We start from the raw sequence: 24,878 nt of genomic DNA on the forward strand, positions 1-24,878 counted from the left end.
GCGCTATGGAATGACACATCATTACCTCAGCCATCCTGCGGTATTGTAGAAATAAGATAGCTACACAAAACCTCACCTGGAAAATGTCTTATGGGCATATGCTAACATTCAAGCGTTTGTGTAATTATCAGTGCATGGTTCTTAAGGTACCAGCTGGGGTAGTTTACAGTAAAAATATGAGCTCCCCTTGGATGAGAAGAAAGATCTAGTTTTGCAGTTTTTTTTTCAATTTGCACTAGCATTGTGTGAGAGGAATAGAGGGAAAAGGAGGGGTAGACTAAGGCCCCCTCTTTACATGAGCCTTGCTTTTATTTCACAGTAATCAAATACCGCAGTTAAAGCGACAGTGGATCTGGACAAGACTGAAAAAACTAACTCAGAGGGACTGTGCTAAAATCATGTTAAAACAACACCTCCATAATCCCACATATTACAGCCCATATTTTCCATTTTCTTATTCTCAGGAGCCAGGCGGATTTAAACACTTTGCGAAAGATCATTCTTAAACACGCCTTCCCGCCATAGGCACACAGCAGATTAACAGAGCAGAGGGCAGAGCTCCAGTTGTTGTCTGAGTGTCCAGTCGACAGTAAGAGAGGCAGAGGCAAAAATAGCCTGATGTGATTAGATTCCTGTGAGGGACTGTTCAGCTGTTTTGGGAATGGGAAGTCAAAAGGGTGAGATATTTTTAACATTAACATTGACTACTTTTAGGGTGGGTTAATAATAAAGTTTGAAATTGATACAGTAATTGGCTTTTGTATAGCCGTTAAGTGGAGTTGTGTCAGGCGCATGTTTTTATTCTCTCTTTAGGGGTGTCAAAAGTATCAAAAATCTGATACTAATCGATATTAAAACTAGTATTGAAAGTAGTTACCCATTTTCACAGGACAGACATTAACCTTTTCTGAATAGCTTTAGAATTATCCTGAGGTGTATCAGTAAAACCACACCAACACTGTAGACAATTGAGGGATTACAGAGATACAAGGCCACATTTAATGCAGAAAATTGCATTCAATTGTCTAAATAAAGTGTGTGTGTGTTTTTTTTAATCATCATCGTGGTACTGGAATTGAGTATCCAGTCTACTCCTTCATATTGAAATAGTTTGAAACATTATTCTAAGTTATATACTAGGGGTGTAACGATATCCAAGTCTCACGATACCATATCGTCATGGTATGAACCTCACGATATAAGATACGACACGATATTTATTGCGATATTGTGGGGAGGCTCATGATTAGGGATGTAACAACATCCAAATCTCTCGGTACGATATTTTCACAATATACATCTCACGGTACGATATTTATTGCGATATTTTGTAGAGGCTAAAAAAACTATTAATATGCTACTTTTTTCTCTTAAAATGCCTTGCCAAGCCCAATCCAAAGAACTAAGACTTGAAAGTGCTTAGAACTGTTATTTCTATTATCTGTTACAGTCTAAATTGATATGGAGCAAAGGCTCATGGTCTATGTAGTTCTCTCTGGTCTTTTTTAGCTATTGCTATTGCACCATAACTCTTCATTTAAGCAAAGAGACTTGTAATTCGATATATTGTGATGGTCCACGATATTATTGTGAGAACTTTGATGATATGATATCATGATATTTTGGTTATTGTTACATCCCTAGTTGTTACCTTTAGTAATTTTGCTTTTATTAAACTTGTGAAATAATAAACACCAAATCACTCGTATCACTTGTTGCCCGATCATAGTTCAGACTTGAAGGGAAGACGATTATTCAGTTGTATTTCAATATGCATATGATTACCAAATACCTCAGCGTGGCTAGAACGTTGGTGTTTAGTCTCCCTATGCTGGCGTTTGATGAAAAGTTCTGTTTACATTCCCACAGTCAGGATTCCTTCTTTGTCTCTTTTCCTCCTCTCTTTCTTTGCACTCCTTTCATGGTCAAGACAAGAGGCAAGCAACCTTTGAAATTTACACAAATGGGGCCATAGTAAAAAAAAACACAAAAATAGCTTGCATACTACACGGGCAGCAGCAGTGTAAAATGTAGCTGAAATAAACGGTTGCCGTAAGAAAAGAACAAAGATCAGAATTAAATCAGCCTTAATAGTGATAGAAGTTTGAAACAGTATTTATCAGTTGTAGAAGTAGTTTTAATACTGTATTCCATAGTAAACGCTGTACTTGTAGTATTGTTGGAATACCAAGATTTCAGATTGGATTTTCAAATAAATGAAAAAGGCTCTGTACTCATTACCCATATTAATACTTCAATCATAATACATTTCTGTCCTATTTATGCATTTTTTTTCCAGTATTGATACCAGTTCAAATGTTTATCTCCTTTTGATACTAGATTTTGTGGACAGCCCCAGCTTGTAGTGTTGGTAAGTAGAAGTAAGAAGTAAGTACTTGCACTCCAGAGAATGTGCAGTAATTTGGCAGCAACTTGAACTTCAGTACAAACTTGAGTACTTCCTCTCCTTCAGATGTATAGACAGTCTTGAGTGTGGCATGAATACAAGATGAGGGGGAAGGTTTTACGTGTTTGAGCCAAAAATCTCTCTCTCCGCTGCAGCCGCCAAGCTCCAGTTTATGTTGGCACTGTGAGGTAATCCCAATTCATACCATGTTCCTCCTCTCTTACAGACAATTATCTATAGTTTCTGACCTCCTACGTGTGGATTCAATTTTTTATTTTTTTTTTAAACGATCTGCATATTTGTCCAGAGACGACATATAAAGCTATACAGTATATTCCAGTCATTTTTTTAGTGGTGTGTGAATGTACATAGGGCTTCATGGTGTCTGCTGAGGTCCCTGGCACTGGTCCAGACAAAACAAGGCAGTAGAAATAGATTGGTGTGAGACTGTACTCCCTTATAGACACTGGATACAAGCTGAACTGGTGTAGTCATGCGCAAAAACGTGAATATATGGATGGAAAGACAACTGCAATGATAAGTCATCGTCAAAAAGAAAGATAATGCGCTTAAAGTTGCCTAATGTTATTGATGGTACAACTACATAATGCAGCTTCCAATACCGCTAACAATATTGATGTTTCTATAATGCATGATTATTACTACAGCTGTTACTCTCTCGTTTTTGCTATTGAAGTTTAAAAGGAAACAATTAGGTGAAATTTACAAAGAAAGCCGAATAAGGAAAATTGTACATGTTAGTAAATTAATCAGTAACTTTTCAACTCAGCAAAATCAAGAAACAAATCACAATCTTTTTGAATTTGCAAACGTGCGATTAAAAATGTGGCAGATTTAGTCACTTAATTTCAGGCAATTAGCTTCTCAGTAATTACAGTGCAGACTTGAAATAGAGCGTTGGAAGAATTTGGATCTTTTGGATGTATTAAATAGGTCTGAAAAATCCCAGTGAAGCTTGCGTGCAAATGCCGAGTGTACAAAGAGTTTCAGAAGTCACATTAAGGGAGTTGGTTAAGCTGTAGAGGCCTTAATATACTTACAGTCTTTTGAGTGATGCCAATCCAAGGAAAGCTCCTGGTTCAATGTGACTGATCATGTTACTCCGCAGGTCCCTGTCAGAAGAAAAGAAGAAAATATTTAGGTCATGGCGGTTTAATAAAGAGAAAAATGAAAAAGAAAAAAGCCCCACAACTTTCAACCTTGTTTTCTATACTAAAGAACTGACTCATAATAATAAAAAACTATTTTTTTTTTTTCACAATAATGTACTTTTAAACATCATTTTCTCATCTAGTATGTTATAATGTTGTTTCTTCATCACAAGTATAACTGAAGCTGAGTTTTGTTTCATTCACACATGTTTAACAGGAAGTGCTGCTGTGTTTTTAAACTCCATACAAGTTCACTACAATCATTTGCATAATTTCAGCCCTAGCCCTCTACTGAACAAAAAAATAAAAGGTAGTTGTTGACCTTAAAACTACACTTCATGATACCATAAAGGTGAAACAGTATTTTGAGCTTTGGAGAAGTCTAATAATGCATGATTTCTCAAATCAAAATTGAATGAAACAAAACTATTCCAGGTATGTTTTTGAGGAGGTAATAACATTCTAACATGGCTTCCACTTCACATTACTACGTTTTGCATAATACAGGAACACAAAATATACATTGATTTAATAGTGCCTTTTAAGTAGACAATTCTAAAACATAATGAATGTCTAATTCTGTCCTATTTGTGTTTTTTTTCTCTCTGCATAATAGTTGAGTGAGTATATATGTTCTGGGTATTGACTTTTTGACAACCCTATTTTTAACCAGACACTCCTACACAAACATACTGCGTCAAAACTTTATACAGTTGACCTGTATTTTAACCATCCACATAGGTGATATTTAGTTTCTTGTTATACCTCAGTGATTTCATTGTAATGTACTAAACCCATTATACAACCCTACATACACCCAAAAGCAATTGAAAAGAAGTGGCCTTTGATATGTCAGACTATTTGAAGGAGGATTTACGCGCACACGCCCACACAGACACACAAACACGCGATCCGTCTCTCCCTGGAGGTTCAAAGGATTGCCGTCACAGGATTCCTGCGGTGCTCACCTGCGCTGGCACTGCCTAGTCACTCATTACACTGCAGTTCAAGAGGCTTTCTACCAACCACCTGAACCCACACAAAGCCTTCTGGGTAACTCTCCCCGTTTGATGTGGACGAGCTGTCATCTCACTGTGGCTATAGAGAACGCAGGCAGAAAAATCTATTGCTGGTCGGGACTTTTGATGTGCGCAACCAGATGAGAGAAAAATGAGAAGGCAGGGCGTTGAAAATTGTCCCTAAAAGATCCAGTGAGAGCTACTTTTGGAGTGTTTATTAGGAGCGCAAACATTTAGGTTGGAGCTTGTGGGCTTATTTTTATTCCCTCTGCCAAAGAGGTTAGGTTTTCAGTACTGTTGTTTGTCTCAACGTATGAGATATGACAGGAATACAAGAGTTGTCTTGGTAGAGCTTGGTACTAGGGCTGCATGACTGTTAAAAAAAATGCGATTTTCGATGTATGTATAAACTGCACAGGGTATACATCGTGAACAACTCCAGGAACATTAACATTTGAGAGACTGAAACATCAACTAATAAACTAATACAAGAATCACATGAATTTCATTTCCATATGTTTATAGAGTTCTAGCCTACATGTACAACAAGATTTTTTTATATAAACTGGACACTTTGTTCTTTGCAGAGGGCATTTGATTATCTAAATAAACGCAGCCTTCTTAGCAATTTAATAATTTTGCAAACTCAATTGCGATTTCAATTCAGTTGATGTACCAAGTATGACTCAATATTTAGGCTTGAATCCACAAAGTAACATGAAGTTTTAACAGAGAATAATATTCGCCGCTCAACTAACTCTTAACTCTAAAATAGACAGCAGCTAAATATTTTAAATCTTTTTGTACCACGCCATTCCCTCTCAAATGGTCACTATGGGGTTCTGCCTGAACTAATCACAATTTCCAAATTTACTTCTCTTCATTCTTATAGCGAGTTGGAAAAATCAAGTCCAAAAGATACAACTTAAAAGTGAAGAGTTCCAAGAATGGGGGTCAAGAACCAAGAAGGTGACCCAATTCCCAAAATAGTAAGGTAAATTCCTGAATATTCTTACGACACAAACCTTTCTAACAAATTACAGTACCTATTCATTTGAGACTTTGCATTCTTGAGAAAGCAGACACTACAGACATTATGCGAGCTCTGTTTTCCACAATAAGCATTCCACCACAGCAGTGGATTTAGCCAGGAATTAGCATGTGACAGTTGCCTAGCTTGGCTCTCCATTCCTATGAGCAGGAGTGAGATAATGGGGATTCTGTTGTGGCTTATTTCCAAGCAGGGACACCTTTGGCCCTTGACAAAACACAGCGGTCTCCACAGTTACTTTGCAATTTCACGCTGCGCTCTTGGATAGGCGAAATCGATTCTGGAGACCCCCTTCTTCGGCATGCACTCTCGGCCAGCTGCTGTCTCTGTGACTGCATATAGGCAAGTCTAAATGAGGCAGTCTTTCTTTGTGGACTCGAAAAGGGAATGAGTGGTGAAAGCAACAGGAAGGAGGGGGGGTGTCGGAGCCAAGATGGAGAGCCGTGCATAGACTTGTGCAGAATTTTGGACTTTGTAGAGAGAGGGAGAGTTTGGGGTGTGATTGAAGAAGGGGGAGGGGTGAGCAGGATGGTTTTGGGGAGGGTGAGGCACTAGCCCAAAAAACACAGGCTTGACACCTCTTGGCCTTGGTGGACTCATTACAATGACAAAGGCTGGCAGTCTAGCTCAAGCCAGCTTCCTTTGTGGAGCTGAAAAAGAAAAGGGCTATGGGGCAGTTTTTGGGGGTAAACGTGGTAGTAGTTCTGTAAAATGCTTTTGTCTTTCTCTTTGTAGAAGGATCAAAGCTTGACGTTTTATTCAGATTCAGCACAGTGTATGTTCTTCCTGAAGACATGTGGAGCAGATATCTGACTGTTTTTCAGACTAGGTCAGTAATGATAAAGAATATACTTGTAAATCAATGAGAGAGACATTTCCCAGCAATTAGAGATCGACCAATATGGTGGTTTCATGATCGATACAGATTATCTATAGGGACGATTGATTATTTTCCTCAAATTATGCAATTTAAACACATTTAGTGGAGTTCCCTCTTCCTATTAAAGTGTCAAGATAACGTTTTGTGCATATTTTTCAGGCAGCAAATCAACCAAAGACAATATCATACTTTGCTGGAGATTGAAGGCCAAAAGCTGACACATTAAAAGATCCAAATATCGATCTAATTCTATCTCAATCAAACGGCAAGAGAGATTTGGTCTAAATTGAGTTTTGCATATATGAAAACTCTATGTAGGTTTTCTAGTGGAGAACCTGCCACTTGCAACAAAACAGTGTAATTATTAATTCTCCTTACAATTCTATTCCAATGAGAGAAACAGGGAATTTACCCACAGAATTCCATACCAATGCAGTCATGTGTTGTCATAGCCTTGAGGAAACGCACCACCCTTCGTGCTCTGGTTATTTTATCTGCATGAATCCGCTGGGGCTGATAAATCATCCTGTAGTCCATGTGTGCAACCAATAAGCAACTTCCCACCACGTCCATGTCGGAAGGAAGTGTACGCGATGACAACCCTGACCTCAAGCGGGTGTCATATTGAAATAACATGTTAAACCAAAGCGGTGAGGCTGGGCCGGACCAATGCCTACACAGATAGTATCCCAGAATACTTTGCTGCGATTATGTCACCAGGCAGACAAACAAAATATTCCCCGCGGCTACACCTATAATTAGACTGTTCTCGGTGCATCTCTAGTGCTTCTCCAGCTTGTTAAGTGAGGGCAAGTACTATTAGGAAGTGTTTTGACCTAAATGTTCCACTGAGGAGGAGATAAACAGACGGTACAAAAGACAAACTGCAATTATTTAAAGGAGAGAGAGATTGTATAGTAGTTTTAACGACTGGGAGAGGCCCCAAAATCGCCTCCAGTTAAGGCTGCCACACACTAGAGGAGAATTTGTCCAATTTAGGCTGCAATTTGCTTCTCCCGGAGTTCGAGGAGGTATTGAGACTTTGTGTTTTCGTGTGCGATTTTGAAACCGCTATGCACCTCATGTGTGTGGTGTCAGTGCGATTCTGAGCAGCTCTGTGAGATCAGCAATGCTACAGTAACAGTCAATAAAAGAGCCTCAGGGGCATGGACACATGGAGATGCAAGATACAAACTCAGGAAATAGCGAAAAAAGATGTTATTACTCACCACTTGTAAAGATGTACATTTAACCTGCAGCATCTCATCCAAATTATCCTTAGAATTTGTCATGCGCAAATAATGACACCCATCCCACAAAACAGAGCTATTAATCCAGTTTAAAGCATTCTTTAAAAGTAAAAAGGCGAGTAGCTCCTCACATGTTTCTGTTTACTTCCAGGTAGCGTGCAGATTGAGGTGAAGCTGCAGATTCGCGATAGTGACTCTATTTCCTGTGTACTTTTCCGCCAACCTTCTATGCATTAAAATCCCTGTATCTGAAATATTGCACCACGTTTCAGAAATAATAATACAGTTTTGACTTGCGTCTAAACTAGATGTACAATGCTCTGATTTTTTGAACACTTCAGAGTCTCAAAGCGAATTGTTTTACTCTAGGCAGGAAACGGCAGATGCGAGGTGCGCTCACAACTTTATAGCCTGTGGTCTGCAGCCATATCCCATTGTGGTCTTTGTGATTGGAGATTTAAAATCTCATAAGATTCTCATGTTTGTGGTGTGCACTTTTTGTCACATGTTTAAAGATCGTTTAAAAATGAAAAATCCTATAGTGCGTGGCAACCTTTAGCCACATGTTAAATCAATGAAAATTTAACGATGCTAAATACTAAACTTCATTCAAAAGTATTCTGATACTACAACGTATTAAGAGTAGTAACCCAGCATCATATTGGGTTGTTCCATGGTTCTTTAGCAAGAACAAAACAAAAACAATTAAACTAGAAAGCATATAGTGAAATAAATAACTCATTGGTGAACTTGAAAATACAAAACAATACTTACAGTTTTTCCAATGAGGACAATCCATAGAAAGAGCCATTTCTGAGTTCTTGAATCTTGTTGTTGTTCATAATTCTGTGAAAACAATGAACAGAAAATGCATAAATACACACATTTTAGCTTGAGACAACAGACTGAATAGTGGCTTGAGCTTTGTAAGCAAGACAGCGAAGATTATAACATTAAGTCTTTCCTTGGCTACAATTTGACAGATTTCAATGTGTCATGCCACCGGGAAGAGAAGAGTTGAAATTGAGCCAGTAATGACTTGGACAGACTGCGCTGGGCACTCAACACCAGTAAGGATATTTTTCATATGGCTAATGGTTTTAAGCGCTTGGTTGTAGTAGGAAGGAAACTCAACTCCAAATTTGGCTGTGTCCAAATTTGACTTTTAATGCTTGCTAGTTAATCTAAGCCAAGATGTATTATTTTCAGTTGGGTTGCACAATATTAGAAAAACCTCTGATAATACCTATGGACAATCGCAATAACATAAAATCGAGTAAGCCTTACGCAGCTGTAGGAAATCCACAGTACAGTTTAATCCTAACAGGAAAAAACTCTTGGGAATTGTGGTTTGCATTTGTTGTTGGCCAGCAGTGAGGGGATGTGGTGGTGGGTGACATACACGCTGGTGGCACCCACAAACCAAGGCCACATTGGAGTCATTATGGGGTGTTGAGCAGTTCTTTATTACAGGGTTGGACAGCGGAGAATTGGAACTTGGCTCCCCGCTGGTCGAGGAGAGAGTGCACACAAACAGTTCCTGTGTTGCAGCCACCATTTTGCACATTTCCATATGTTGGGCCACGCCGATGTACGAGGGTGCGAATTCTGTCACTGCCAGAAAATATATGGTTACAAATGGGGGATTTACACTGAAAATTATTTGGCATGTCATGTTATAGTCCTGTCCAATCGTTCAAAAACAATATGGAAAACAGATTTATACTAAGGAAATATGGTCGACAACATTCAATTATATTAGCCTTAGGGATGTAACGATATCCAATTCTCTCGATACGATATTTTCACGATACAATATTTATTGCGATGTTTTATGTAGGCTAATAAAATTGTGAATATGCTGCTTTTCTCTCATCATAATCCAAATAATTAAGATTTAAAAGTGCTAAATAACCGTTATTTCAACATATAGATTGGACTGAAACAGTGCAAAGGATCATGGTCTATGTAGTTCCTTCTGTTTTTTTAACTATTGCAGCACCATAACAATGAATTTAAGCAAATGAACTTGTGATTCGATATATTGTGATGGCCCAAGATATTTTTGTGAGACTTTTGGCAACACAATATCACAAAATTTCGGTTATTGCAACATCCCTAATTAGTCTACTTGTATTAAAACTAAGTGCAAAACTGCCAATGTTTAATTTCAAATCACAAAACCCCACATCTAACCATTTAATTTTCCCATATAGGTTCTTAAGTCAGCTACAGTTCTCTAAATAATTGCTACTGAGGTAAGTCAGTCACAGTTCTGTCTATCATGGTTAAACACTGAGTGGATGTGATCAACGAGTGCACTGTACATAGCTTAACTTGTGACTCTGAAAGCCATAGAAGTAAATGTGTCTAATGGCATTCTCCAGGGAGTCATGAGTTCTTGACCTCTTTCAAACCTCATTTCAAACTTCATTGCATTCTTCAACTTCCTTCTTTCCCAAGAGCCTTCAATTTGGTAGAAGAGACCTCGACTAGGCAAGTTTTTTTTAAGCTTTCATCTTTTAATCAGTTTGTTTTGTATCACAACAAGAAATGTATGAATGTTTTTGTCTGGTTAGAGAATTTTATCAAATTTTGTGCCATTACAGAGTGAAAAGTCAAGATGCTGAGAATTTCTATCATTTACAACCATCAATATCAGTTTCAGTTGCTTCTTCTGTCTATTTGCAATCAGCTTAAGTCATAACTATAATTCTTGAGCAAACTCTGATTATTTGGCATACTTCTCTTGATGTGCAAATCATTCGTAGTTTTATTTCGAGATGGGATGAATATGGTATGAGTTATTCAACTGTAAACACATTCCTCAATAACACTCCCAAATATGGAAATACTTATTCGCTGAAATTCAGTTTGAGACCATTACAAATCCGTCTCCTCCCCTCTGGACATTTGTATTCTGCTTCCCCTGTCTGTCGTCTCTAACCCAAATGAGCGCGTCCACAGAATGTCTTGGGGCAACTCCTGAATAGGCTGTGGAAGAAGGGGGCAGCCGGGGCTTATCTTGATGCATAGATAAGAGCTGTTTGAGTTCAGGCCATGAGCGAGCTGCGGGGGAATCCTACTGTATATCCTGTCTCCTGATACACAAGCCATAAATCTCTCAGACATTTATGGAAAAGCTCCAGGTAAAACCGGAATATCTACTTGCGGTCGTAGCTAATAATATGAAATGTGATGGCCTAGATTTCCTATAGCTTGAAGAAGTCAGGGAATTTGACACAATGGTTCGTTTTCGGTGGGCGCCTCTAGCAAGTAATAGAGGTGAACTGAATGACCTGCCAAATATCCAAACAGAATTAAATGATCCCATTTTAGCTGGTCAAAAAAATGTCATGTGACCAAAGTTGTATAATAAACTATAGATTCTAAGCACTAGGGGAGTACAAACATATTGAAATATCGATATATTTTATTGCCTAATGTGATGATACAGTATCGATATCGTGGGCTGCTGTATCGATATATTGCTAAGAGTATTTTTGGTATATTTTACTCAGTTATTTTGTTACAGTGCTACAGTTTTGTTGCTTGTTTAAAAAAGGAAACTCGTTTTAGCAACACATTTGATTTTTTATGATAAAAATGGGTGTCTTTCATATTCACTTTGCACAAGAAATGGTTTAACAAAGATTTTTAGTATCACAGTTAGGGGTGTAACGATATCCATGTCTCACGACACGATATCGTCACGGTATGAACTTCATGGTATGATATTTACTGCGATATTGTGGGAAACCTCACGATATGGTGGGGAGTCTCACAATTAGAGATGTAACAATATCCAAATCTCTCAGTACGATATTTTCACGATATACATCTCACGGTCCGATATTTATTGTGATATTTTGTGGAGGCAAACAAAACTGTTAATATGCTACTTTTGCCTTTTAAAATGTCTTGACAAGACTTAATCCAAAGAACGAAGACTTAAAAGTGCTTAGAACGGTTATTTCTTCTTGTAGTCTACACTCAAATGGAGCAAAGGACCATGGTTTATGTAGTTCTCTATTACTGCACCATAACTCTTCATTTAAGCAAAGAGACTTGTAATTCGATATAGTGATGGTCCACGATATTATTGTGAGAACTTTGACGACACAGCATCACAATATTTTGGTTATTGTTACATCCCTAAATCACTGTCATTATTTATTTTATGGAACTGTATCGAATTGATTTGAAATATATCGTACTGAACCGAAAGTGCACTGTATCGAGGTTTGTATCGTATCGTGGCCTATGTATTGAGATATGTATCGAGGTATGTATTGTATCGGCAAGTTCTTAATGATACCTCGCCCTACTAAGCACCACCTTTCCTAATTTTTATTTAACAGAATCTACTGCATGTGGATCACAGCATAACATCTGCATAATTTGCTACTTTCTTTTGAGAATTAAGTAGAAAGTCTTCCACCATGATGTCACGCATAGAAGGGTATTTTCACAAAAGTAACTTCACAATTGCGATAAAAACAGATGAGAAATATTTTACTACTAAACCACATTACTCTGTCTTACCTCATGTCTGCAAAACTAAACTACATGTCTGGGATTAAGCAGGACTCAGGGGGGCACAGCAGAGCCCCGACAGGTCTGCTAAATTAAAGGCTCTGAACTGACTCATTCTACATCTGCCAGGGGCTCGCCTTTGGGATGTTGCCCTGTTCCGCAAACACTGCCAAACTACTCGGAAAAGCGCAGAGGCATTCCTTTTAGAGCCACGGTTTGGGAAGCAGCAAAAACAAATCCTCTTGTGGACATGCATGACAGCAGGCACCTGTGTTTTCCTTGTACTGGCTTTTCAGAGACGACACTTGCAGGTCAGGGAAAGTAAACAAATGAGATTATTGTCATTCCACAAGGATTTAATGCCATCTGAACATGTTTGGTTGGTTTGAGGGAATAAAAAAATACTACAGCATGGTTGTGGTAGACTAAATTGTAGCCACAGCCTCTGACCACCACCAATTACTCTCACAAACACACAAACACATACACAAACACTTTCATATTAGAAGAGGTGGGTGCAGAAAGACACAGCGACATGATGGATGAGTAAGTGGATGAGTGCTCTAACCACCTATCAGCCCCAAATTGGACAAAGGCACTAGGCGAGTAGTTTCTGTTTCATAGCAAGAAGGTCCCAGGTTATATGTGAAGTTTGCATGTTCACCTGCTTCTGCCAGGACAGAGTTCCCCCATCAACCAAAAACAAGCACAGCAGGCAACCATCCAGCTGTTTCCTGATCATGAACCTAATGAACACAGCTTATGATCTGGAAATGGGTCCACACTGCTTTTGTCCACCACATGTGACAGCTTGAACCAGCATCATTGAATGGTGGGGCACATGCAGATTTTTCCTTCTACGAAAAAGAATAGGACTCTATGCACAGCAAAATCATAGCGCTTAACCCACTGTCTAATTATTAATCTGTAATTATCTGACAAACCATTGAATAGCTAGGACTGTCACGATTAGAATATTTGAAGCACGGTATATTGCTACAGACATATGTGACAATAAACAATAACATTCAAACTACTTGATGCCACTGACACAATAACAATAAAGCAGGATAATCCCAGTAAACAAAATTTAAAATATACAGTATCATTAAAAAGACTGAGCTGCAACATGTAAATAGCAGAATTAACTAATAATTAGCAACAGAAGTTAGTTATTCAACCCTCTACAGCTCAAAACTTATTGTATTACAACAAAAATACCCCAAATCTCCCAACTACAGCAAAAAAAAAAAAAAAACCCACGATAAATATTGAGCCCAAAAATATATTGTGCAAGCTTTCATATATTGAAGGATACGTCAATATAGTAATCATCATGACATGCCTAATAGAAAAAACTTTCAGGATTCCATTTTAAGTCCAATGTGTCACTTAAGTAAACATGCGTTTCCTTGAGTGAGGGAAAGGAAATCCCTGCTTTCTCTCTGAGATTAATCCTGTGTTGCTTTCTCAGAGGCCAAACCAGGTGCTCTTGTCTCCAAACCAGGTGCTCCTCTGAATACAGCCCGATTACACCAAACAAACGCTGAAAGAAACATGAGCCCGGGAGGACAAAAAGCTTAACTACAGTCAGTTCCTGTCTATAGAGCAACGTGGAGGGGCACTCGAACAGGTAAACAGAAATAAACTTGTAATGTGACCCCAGTGATAGATGGTTTAGATAATGATAGACTTTTGAGTATTGTCTTAGCTATGGCAAAGAAAACATTTGAAACTTCCAGGATTCAACTAGTGCTCTGCACAATAAAATGTAAATTTCTTTAAAATTGGCAGCTAAAGTTTAATTGCTTTTTCAAGTTAAATCTGAAGCTAACAACAAACCACACTGTAAAAACATAACAGTGTAATTCTAAATAGAAATGCCATCAAGGTTAATGCAAGGACTCAAGTTTAGCCAACTGCTACAGTGGGAGGCCAGGGGCAGCTGTAAACACATTTGTGTCATTTCCTCTCAGATTACTAAGGCATGCAGTATCTTTGGGAGAGAACAAATGCAGGGAATGCACTTCATTTCTCTCCTGCCAGGTCAAACAAGACGTACATTCAGTGCTTTGAAAAATTATAGCTAGTCTTCTGTGCTCAAGATGAGGCACGATGAAACTTGGGATGAACCAACATTGGGTCCAAGAAAATGGAGATTTGTGGTTATGCTTCATATCTGGCAACAAGAAAGTGAATTACCCTAGTGGTTCAGTAAGTTCAGCGAAGGGGAGTATTTTTCAACACACGGCTCTTGTTCATGGATTAGTTCTATTTGATTCCAAAATGCCTCTAGAACATCTCAAGTAAAAACAGGTCTTGTATGACAGAAATTGACATTCACCATTAGGTTCACATAAACTATTCATTTTTTCCCCCTGCACACTAAGCTTGTGGTAGCTCTATTTCACAGTGGTGAAAAAATAAGTAATAATTTGCTCTCGGTGTAGTATAGTGAGCCATTTTATTGTATTTCTCAATAAGCCAAACTATGACCACCATGTTCTAGTTCAAGGAGGCACAGGCCATGGTCACCCCAGCACCAGAGCAGGAGGACATCATAAAACTAGGCCACCTGAGGGATTTTACAGGCTGTAAATTAACACCAAAACTGTCCCGCCAACATAAAGTGCTGTTGCATTGCCGTTCATGTCCACAGGGAAACTTAGGGGCCCAAAGATTGAGGGTGGCTGCCTTATCCAACAAAACATAAAGGCCAAGGTGGAGGCAGTGGAATCCTAAAGAAACTTTTTCTCTCTAATTACATCATCTTAAGTCTGGGGGGACCTCCACTCAACAAAGACTGCAAAAAAACACAGAACTGAATCAATTTTAAATCCATCACTGTCAGAAAGGCTCAGGGGGACAAAACATTTAGGTTTAAAAAGGAAAAAAAAAGTGCATTCCGTTCAATAATGTCAGACAAAGTTAAACCACTTCCAGTCTTATTCTTAGTCCTCCACCAGTGCCATCTTGCTTTGTTTAGTTAAAATCCTTTGCTTATTTCCGTTGGGCATTTGTCAGTAGCATTTTAGTAGCCAAGTTCATACTTACACAGTAGGTGGTCTTGCAGACATTTTTGGCCACAAGAACAGAAAATCTCTAAAAGTGAGCAATTGTACTACTTGTTTCTAAGTGGGTCAGACCTAGGCAAGTGTACAAAATACCAAAATATCTAGTTATGTGTGAAGCCTACCACAACAGGAAGGATATAGTTACGTGGGGTTTACATTTACAGTGTTCCAGTGTGCAGCTGTGGATGGATGATGGATGGCTGTCAAAGCACTGACAAGTTTAGCTTTGGGAAAGAAGGGTGCAAATAGATAGAAAACAAGTGTCAAACATGCTGGTAGACCTACATATTTGTATAGTTGGGGTTTTATTTTATTTTTGTTAACATGGGACAATTTACTACACTATCCTGGTGAGTATTGTATGGATTAGGGGTATGCAAAAATAATGAAATATCGACATTTCGTATCAGTCAATGTAATGATACAGTATCAATATTGTGAGCTGGTGTATCGATATATCGCCAATAGGGCTGGGTATCATTAAGAAGCTGCCGATACGATACATACCTCGATACACAGCCACGATACGATACATATCTTGATACAGTGCACTTTCAATTCGATACGATATATTTCACATCGATTCGATACAGTTCAGTAAAAAATAATGGCCAAGTCATGGCTGTGATAGGAAAAGTCTTTGTTAAATCACTTGTTGTGCAAGGGTAATAGAAAACATGCACATTTTAATCCTCACAACAGTGAAAATGTCAAATGTGTCTCATAAATGAGTTTCCTTCCTCTAAGCAAGCAACAAAAACGTAGTAAAATATACCAAAAATACTCTTGGCCATATATCGATACAGCAGCCTACGATAACGATACTCTATCGTCACATTAAACTATACAATATATTGACATTTCAAATTTTTTCTGCACACCCCTAATCGCCAAGAGCATTTTTTGGTATATTTGACTAAATTATTTTGTTACAGTGCTACAGTTTTGTTGCTTGTTCAGAGGAAGAAAACTAATTTATGAAACACACTTGACATTTTCACTGTTTTGATGATTAAAATGGGCTTTTTTCATATTAACTTTGCACAAGAAGTGGTTTTAACAAAGACTTTTAGTATCACAGCCATGATTTTGCCTTTATTTTTTGTAGAATCATATCAAATTGAATTGAAATATCGTATTGAATCGTATCGTAAGCTCACTGTATTGAGAGATGTATCGTATTGGCAACTTCTGAATGATACCCAGCCCAAGTATGGACTGACAATAAAAGTAATAGTGAACTGCAGAAAATGGTAGGTAAAAATATATCTTATAAGATGAAGCTAACCTATGATTATAGGCCTATATGCGTAATGCTGTGAGTGGATCTGACAGTGGACATTGAGAATTGGTCTTACTGTTGACTGGATGGATGTAACTGCATAATTTATTCTTACAAATCAGGGCCTGCAGATGGAAACTATCCATTTAGCAATAATCTGGTGCTGAACATCTGTTTTTTATGAGTTTAATGTGTCTGCAGGCTATATTGTCTCTTCAAATAAAGACTAAACTAAACAGAAGAGTGTCAGAGGTGAGCATGCATGTACTTAGAAACTTTGTGGCAGTGATTGATTGTGAGTGGGCTGCCAGTATAGTAGTAATGTAAACTCCAGTAATACTCACAGTGTGACCGTCCTGTTGGGGAAGGAGTCCGGCGGTAAGACCTGCTGCAGCTCCATGTTGCTGCACACCACTTTCCCACTGCTCTTGGAGCGTTCATCATATGATTTACAATCAGATGATAGAGCCGAGTCACCGGCGCCAACCAGCAGCAAACCCGCAAACAACTGCCACACAACCGCACTCATTTTCGCACGTGATAACAAACAATGGACAGCATTTAGAGACATTAACACTAAACGGAGCTAGTGGTTAGCTTTGGCACCGTGGCTTTGTTAGATAAACGTGTCCAAAAAGGTAGGCTCCAACACAAAAACAAACAAGATCATTCCCAGTGTCTTCGTCGTCCATTCTTGCCCAGCTTTGACCACACTCATGCTAGTCTTTGTTCGCCAAAAGCATCTACTGAGAATCGTTTTTCTATCTTTGGGCACTGCTGCAGTTGTTTTTAGTAATCCACAGAAAGCCGAGCGCAGTTCACGTCTGAATCAAGTTGTCCAGTTGTTGAGAGAGCTTCTTTGTTGGGAATAGCGTGGCTCCAGATCCCTCTCGTTTCTTTCACCAAACGCGTCTGAAATCTTAAGTATTTGTAAAAAAGATGGTGTACTCGTAGGTAGCATTTTAAAGACACATTTTCTTTCCCTGCACTTTGATTTATTAACACTACACGACGCCAGCAACTTTCCAGGGAACTAAACAGGAAATTACTCCAGGTCCAGAGGACGGGACGCAGCCGCTGAAACTACACGGGTAACTTAGTGAAGTGCTACAGCTAAACAAATCCAAAGTTGACGTTTTATGTTTCTTTTCCCCAAAATCCATTAGCTCCTCAGTGTTCATTGAGTAGTCCTCTTCCCATGGTCCTGCCCAGTCCTGCCCTATGGTCCTCGGAAGCCACTCTCCCCCAGTTGTTTTAACAAATCCAAATTCTTCAAATCCACTTCCGCTCTGTCCTTCACAATAAAAGCTCAGACTCGTAACTTTTGCCACATTCTGGAAACTGTAAACAGCATCTGAAGTACGATTATCTAAATGTGTACAAAATAGAGACCATATCTATATAATTTTGTTTATGTCAGTGTATTATATATTCATTTTGAACAACTTTCTAAACAATGTGAACTTTACTTCATCACACTTCCTGTTTTGAGCATCATGTGGTGCAATGTGTAGGACTTTATGGAGGCTAAATGGCCGGGTTGTACAACAGTTTACTACAAATCTACAACATTTTAATCGATAGAATAGACTCTAGGCTGTAAGTATGTTTCCTCGTGACTTTGCGTGGGGAGCAGCAACCGCAGCTTATCAGATTGAAGGTGTGTAAATACAAGTCTTGCAACACTTGTGCGACACCAAGAGAAGTATAGTTTACTTAACCTTTTTATGTTTAATTAGCTATAGGCTGTTGGTTCTTAGCGTATTATTATGTACTTGCCTAGTTGCACAAGCAGCATTACAAATAATACACATTAACACACAATGAGTATGCCTAAATTCCAAGTGTCTACATACTATACTAAACAAGTACTTCTACTCTAGAAGGAATATCCATATTCTCATCAGCTTCTATATTTCCCATTTTATCATTTGCATCTCCTTTCTCTTCATCCATAAATCTCCTCTTTTGACTTTCACTGTATTTTGCACCAACACCCACTCAATCATTCAAATAGTCATGTCTTGCCCTAGGACACAATGGCAGTTTGGCTTGAGTGGGATTCAAACTGCCAACCTTCCAGCTATAAGACTACCACTCTGCCACCTGAGCTAATGTCTGTGTGGAAAACTGGAAAAGGTTGCATGCAATCTTCTTAACTGCAGTACAAAGTCAATTAATGTACTCCAGGGACTCATTTAATAGTCCCAAATGTAAGCTTGATTTGTCTTTGTAATTATCCACCTCAATGAAACAATTTGCGTGTGTTAAGGTGGCTGGCAGGCAGATGGCAGGGGAGCGAGTATCTGGGACACGTTTAGTCACGGGACGGGCAGAGTGTTTGGGGATCACAGCGGAGATGTGGCCTGTAACAGCTATGAGCTCTGGGAGGAGGACCTCAAATGTATCCTGCAGCTTGGACTGACGCATTATCGTCTGTCCGTCTCCTGGGCCCGACTCCTGCCTGATGGGACCACTCAACATGTCAATCACAAAGGTATTTCTAAGTTCTGTTACTCATTTCAGTAGTTTACTCATTCTGTGCTGTGTCTGTGTAATTCTTGGCAGGAATGAAAATGCCATCTTCTAATGTAGTAAATAGAGATCAAGTGATTTTTCATGACTGATACCAATTTAGAATCCAGAAGAATTGAAGACTGATGACCTCTGTTGATATTTTAGGGCCGATAAGTAGTAGGCCGATTTTGGTAATGAACAGTATGAAGCCGATTTTTGTAATGAACAGTATGAACTCATCCGCAACCTTGTTTTACTACAAACTGTAGAGAGCAGTGTAGTCACATTTTTGCAGTAGTCTCTTGAGACTAAAGTGTTGAAAGAGTGTTCAGTGTAAAGTGTTCATGCATATTTAGGCAGCTAGTTGGGCTAAACAAAATATTGGCCTCTACTGTGGATTTAAGGCTAATAGCCAATACACTTAAAAGTGCAAATATCATCCCAATATACCGATATTTAGTAGTACATACTGAAAATGTGCTGTTTACCTGTAATAATGGTCAAAAGGGGTCAACACAACACTTATCTTAATCTCTATTAAGATATGCCTCAAAGATATTGATAATTATTTTTCATTTTATTACTATGAAGAAAAAAGTACTTCAGTACGATTGAAAAATTATATTTCACACTCCTCTCCTTTCTCATTTGCATGATACTTAAACTTCAAATACCTTTAAAGACACATTTTACCATTCACATTTCTGTTGAAATGCCCAAATATCCATTGTTGTCTGGATACTCCTACAAAATATGAAAATATAATTTTTTGTCAATATTGCCCACCCTTAGTCCAGATACATCATTCTACTTAGATTATTTTACATTTTTACATAACATTATTAAATTAACATAAAAGGTGCTCTATGCAACTTTACTGCCATTATGTGGAACATCAGGCAGAGCAATAACATCTCCATGAAGACAAGCAGGTGGTGAACCCTCGACCAAAAAAACTACACAGTACCCCTTTAAACTTGACAATTTGCTCCATCCTCCTCAGATTCATATAATAAGCACATAATCTATTTCTTATCCATCTCCAGGTGTGCAGTACTACAATAAGGTGATTGATGATTTACTTGCTGCTCACGTGTCACCAGTAGTCACTCTTTACCACTTCGACCTGCCTCAAGCTCTACAAGACCAGGGCGGCTGGAAATCATCAAACATTGCCTCATTTTTCAACAGCTATGCCCAGTTTTGCTTCCAGACATTTGGCGATCGTGTTAAACTTTGGATCACAATCAATGAGCCATACGTGTGTGCCAAACTTGGGCATGAAGATGGTATTCACGCTCCAGGATTGAAAGAACCGGGGGTAGCTGCTTATCTAGTGGGCCACAACATGCTAAGGGCCCATGCTTTGGCTTGGCATAGCTATGACAAGATCTTCAGGCCAAAGCAGAAAGGATTGGTCTCTCTTGCTCTCAATAGTGATTGGTTAGAGGCATTAGATCCAGACTGTGCAGAGGATATCGCCGCCACACAACGCCATTTTGCTTTTACGCTTGGCTGGTTCGCATCCCCTGTCTTTGTGACCGGGGACTATCCAGAAGTAATGAGAACTGTTATTGAAGCTAACAGCCAAAAATACGGTTACACTGGTGAATCACGGCTGCCATTTTTCTCCAAAGACGAACCTGCAATTTTGGGGACAGCAGATTTTTTTGCTCTCAACTATTACACTTCACGCAAAGTTACATCAGCAAGTGGTCTTTTTGATAAACTGAGTATGAAAAGTGATCAAGATGTACAGGACGTCTTGGATCCATCATGGCCGATCTCTGGAGTGTCCTGGCTTGCAGTGGTGCCTGATGGGTTAAGGAAACTTCTCAACTACATCAAGGTGAACACTATACATCAATGCTGAATAGTCTTTAGGCCATTGAAAATTTAAATAAAATACTTGAGGTCTTGTTGGACATTTTGGATATTAATTTGAGTGGCTTTGTTTTAACTTTTAAATTGGTTATTGCTTAGTATGTTTTACGGGTTTCAAAATATTTTTTAGTTTGCCAATGATGAAGAAAAATAAAGAAGAAACTAGGTCTATTAAATAAATATACATTAACCAGTAAGAACTACAAAAGAAATCATGATAATTATCCTGGATTTAAAATGTTTTAAACTAACCTAGAAACCTATTTCTGCAGTTTTTTTCAGTTCTGCAGAATCATTATTTATCAAAAGGCTCAAAAAGGTTGCCTGCATATCATAGAATGTTATAATGTTATGCATGATTGTGTTTTACAAATAGTTCAAAACCGCCTAAAAGAAAAAGTCAAACCAAAACCACTTTATTTGACAAATTCATTCTCTTTAAAAGTCTCTCTCTCACCCACAGTTAAACTACATTGATCGATAGGAAGATGCATTGCCTTCAGCTAAATGAGCAAAACACCTGACATTTGTTTAGCATCTCGCATTGATTTTGTATGCGGCAAACACCTTTTTAACACCCCCAAAAACACACTGATGCTTCATTAGTGCTGTCACATTGAATGAAATAGTTACTTTGCTGAAAAGTGTTTTGCAAACGACCAATTTCCTGCTGTTGTGCCTTGTCACAGCCCATTACCTCGAGCTCGCCACCGTTGAATCGGAGCTAAATGGCACACTGTAGACCAATCTTTCTTTCCGTAGGAGGTGGCAGGTGAGGTGATATGCCTTGTTTGTTGATAACATTTGTCCCACTGATTTATTTTCAGAAAAACTTTGGCGATCCGGCCATCCACATTACGGAGAACGGGTTTGCTCAGGTGGGGCAGTTACAGATGGAGGACGTTCAGCGGGCTGAGTTTTACAAGCAAACTATCAGCGAGGTGGCGAAAGGTAAATAAGTTTAATCAGTGCCCAATCAGTGTTATGAGAATGTGCTTATGCTTAGTGAGAGTACAGACAGTGAAGCAAAATTATATCACCACTGATGTGTGACCTGCTTCAGTGCTACCTGGGAAGTACATTAGGACTGCAAAGCTAATCAAATGTTTGCTGTACACTTTACTTTGCAATTGTTTACTGAAATTATCATCGCGTAATCATCATGTAATCTCTCAGTCGTGCAGGTGGGATCCATAGCAAAAGGAAAATTCAGTTCTGTCATCTGGACAAAAGTTTTAGAGTGAAGACATTTCACCACTCCTTCAAATGACTTCTTAAGTTCTGGTTAGATTTCTGGAGGACAATGACTTAGAGGGGGAGTTATCTATACCAAAAGTAACAGGTGTGTTAGTTTCAGTGTATCTGCAATCTGAGCGGAAACAGCTTGGGTGAGCAGCGAAACGTCTTTACACTAAAACGTTTGTCCAGTTGGCAGAATTTGAATTTTTCTTTCACTATCATCACCAAATGTATCCATCAATTAATTAGTTGTTATCCAGACTCTTAACATTTTCTAAAGCAAGTTATGTGCTGAGAGCATAGGATTTACTACCTGATACAGGGAGGTAGTCAAAATGACACTACATGTTAAATACAATGTCCGTATCATTTTAGGTGCACAAGACTTCACAATAATAATAATCATAAAAACATAATAAAATGATTCTGCCAACATATTGTGTGCCTTTCAGCTATCACAGAAGATGGCGTCAATGTCCGTGGGTATTTTGCCTGGTCGCTAATGGACAATTTCGAATGGGCCGACGGGTACAGTGCAAGATTTGGACTGTTTCATGTTGACTTTTCAGATGAGAAGCGCACACGTACCATTTACCACTCTGGGAAGGAATATGCAAAACTTATTAAAAAGTATAGCTCTTAAAATGTTGGTTTACTCTGATGCATATTTCCAAACTGTTATCATTTATATCATTAAAAAAAATATTAAGTTAGCTTTACTTCTTGAGGTTTCCTTCACAAACTCCAGCAGGGTATTTAAGGACAGAGATAAACTTGAGTTCCAATAAATAGAAGTAAAATTAGTATTCTAGCTGGCACAATTCATAGCGAGTTTTCCCTGGAGATTTATAGAGTGGGGCTCCTCACTCATATGCCCAAAGTATCTGTAATGCTTCCAGATCAGGCAGCAGCAGCGAGCTAACTGTGCGCATGTGAAATGGGTGCTAATTTGTTGAGCATATCTGCAAATAAAAGCAATTTCACCATTCTATTTTCAGCTATTTCATTCTGAAGGTGGGCTGTGTATTATTTCCACCACTTGCTTGTCTCCACAGAGGTGTTAATGCTTTGCTTGGAATGTTCCTCAATATGATGTTAAATGTATAATGTTTTTTTTTCAATTACAGATTTTATTATTGCAAAAAATACATTAAAACACGCATTATTACTGTGCGTGGGCTCGCCTTGCTACAGATCTGACCCATAGCTTAGCCTAACATTGGCGTGGCATCCCCAGAAAGTGAAGTTTACTGACATACTGTGGAACATTCAAGGCAAAAAAGCAATCTTATCCTAATGGAGACATGCAGTTAGCGGTCCATCCTCCAGGTTTACTTTAAATTAATCTCAACATGAAATTCACAAAGTAATATTATGTTCTCATAGCTTTGAAAAAAAGTTATACAACAGAAAAGTTTTCAGTGGATAAATATAGCTACAATACACTTTGGTAAAACTACTTGAGAATAAAAAAATTAACAAAACACAAACTGCTAATAGTCATCTCGACACCAGACATCGAAAAGCACATTTTGTAGATGGCAAAAATATGGGGGCAGAAAGCAACAGATGCCCCGCCACAGGAAGACAGGCTAATGCCATTTGTGTGACTTGGACAGCTGTGCAAACTGCTATTTGGAGAAAAGAGGCCAATGAGTGAGAAGCCACCCTAGAGCTACATTTAAAGTAAGATAAGTTAGTTTTTCTGTGCTGTGAACATCTGGAAAATATTTAACCAACTCTAAAACATTAAAAAGACAATAATAAAACCAAACATCACATTTCTTGTACACCAGAGAGCATGAGCTGAAACCTTTGGAGAAATAGACAGTGTTCAGAGTTGGCCTACACTGTCATCTTGTGGTGCGTTTGAGAACTGCACCCAGCTCCACTGTACAGACCTACTGTTAATGTGCTGCAAAATAATGTGCTGCTTTGATCCCTAAACGCCTCCTATTGGTGGTACAAGCGTAACCACAATACATCACAGATTTAACACAATTAATATTTATGCTGAGATGCGAAGGCAAATGTCATTTATATTGGCTGCTTGGAGACTTTGTTTGCATTTATAAGCACAGTGTATGGTGCCATCCAGTTGGCTGTGCATAGTTTTCAACAGATGTGAGTAATACCCTCGCGGCCCTCCTCCATCTATGTCACGCCGGGTGAGATTCCCCTTTGTCTTATGATGAATAACAAGCTTTTGTGCAACCATGAATAATGCCACTGCCTTTTGCGTTCGTCTCTGGGCCGCTCGGAGCACAAAGCCGAACCACATTTCATACTTTTGCAGTCCTAATGAAGTTGATCTAATATCTCGGCTTCTGACACGGTGGCTAGTGACAAATCGCAAACCATTAAACACTTACTAAAGTCACACAACAAGCAGTTTGCGAGGCTGCGATTTGAGGATTATGGAACATATGTGCCACCTGTGTTGGGGACAAAAACGCTCCGAACTGCGTTTCCCATGATTCATCATTTTACAGCTGTGGGAGCGTGAATTCCCAGCCAATAGTCTGTCTCATTAATGGTTTTCTAGGATTGTATGGATAAATTTCTTC

The 24,878-nt window shown here is 38.7% G+C and overlaps 2 protein-coding genes across 2 annotated transcripts in view; one reads left to right on the forward strand and one right to left on the reverse strand.

The window, feature by feature from the left end:
• adgra3 (adhesion G protein-coupled receptor A3) overlaps positions 1-17,911 on the reverse strand; it is a 30,640-nt gene extending 12,729 nt beyond the window's left edge. The window contains exons 1-3 of the mRNA XM_020923898.2: positions 17,016-17,911; positions 8,554-8,625; positions 3,469-3,540 (exon numbers count right to left, since the gene is read on the reverse strand). Of these exons, the coding sequence (XP_020779557.1) occupies positions 3,469-3,540; positions 8,554-8,625; positions 17,016-17,242 (371 nt within the window). The 5' untranslated portion in view covers positions 17,243-17,911. The remainder of the gene's footprint in view (positions 1-3,468; positions 3,541-8,553; positions 8,626-17,015) is intronic.
• A 259-nt stretch (positions 17,912-18,170) lies between these two features.
• On the forward strand, positions 18,171-23,297 carry LOC110159329 (cytosolic beta-glucosidase). The gene is made up of 5 exons (XM_020923879.2): positions 18,171-18,331; positions 18,944-19,168; positions 20,235-21,037; positions 21,900-22,023; positions 22,764-23,297. The coding sequence occupies exons 1-5, from the start codon at positions 18,277-18,279 to the stop codon at positions 22,952-22,954; spliced, it is 1,398 nt and encodes a 465-aa protein (XP_020779538.2). The 5' UTR covers positions 18,171-18,276; the 3' UTR covers positions 22,955-23,297.
• Positions 23,298-24,878: the final 1,581 nt, after the last annotated feature.

This window comes from Boleophthalmus pectinirostris, unplaced genomic scaffold, assembly GCF_026225935.1.
Source record: "Boleophthalmus pectinirostris isolate CB_2022bp ecotype Guang Dong unplaced genomic scaffold, ASM2622593v1 HiC_scaffold_20, whole genome shotgun sequence".
Taxonomy (NCBI): domain Eukaryota; kingdom Metazoa; phylum Chordata; class Actinopteri; order Gobiiformes; family Gobiidae; genus Boleophthalmus; species Boleophthalmus pectinirostris.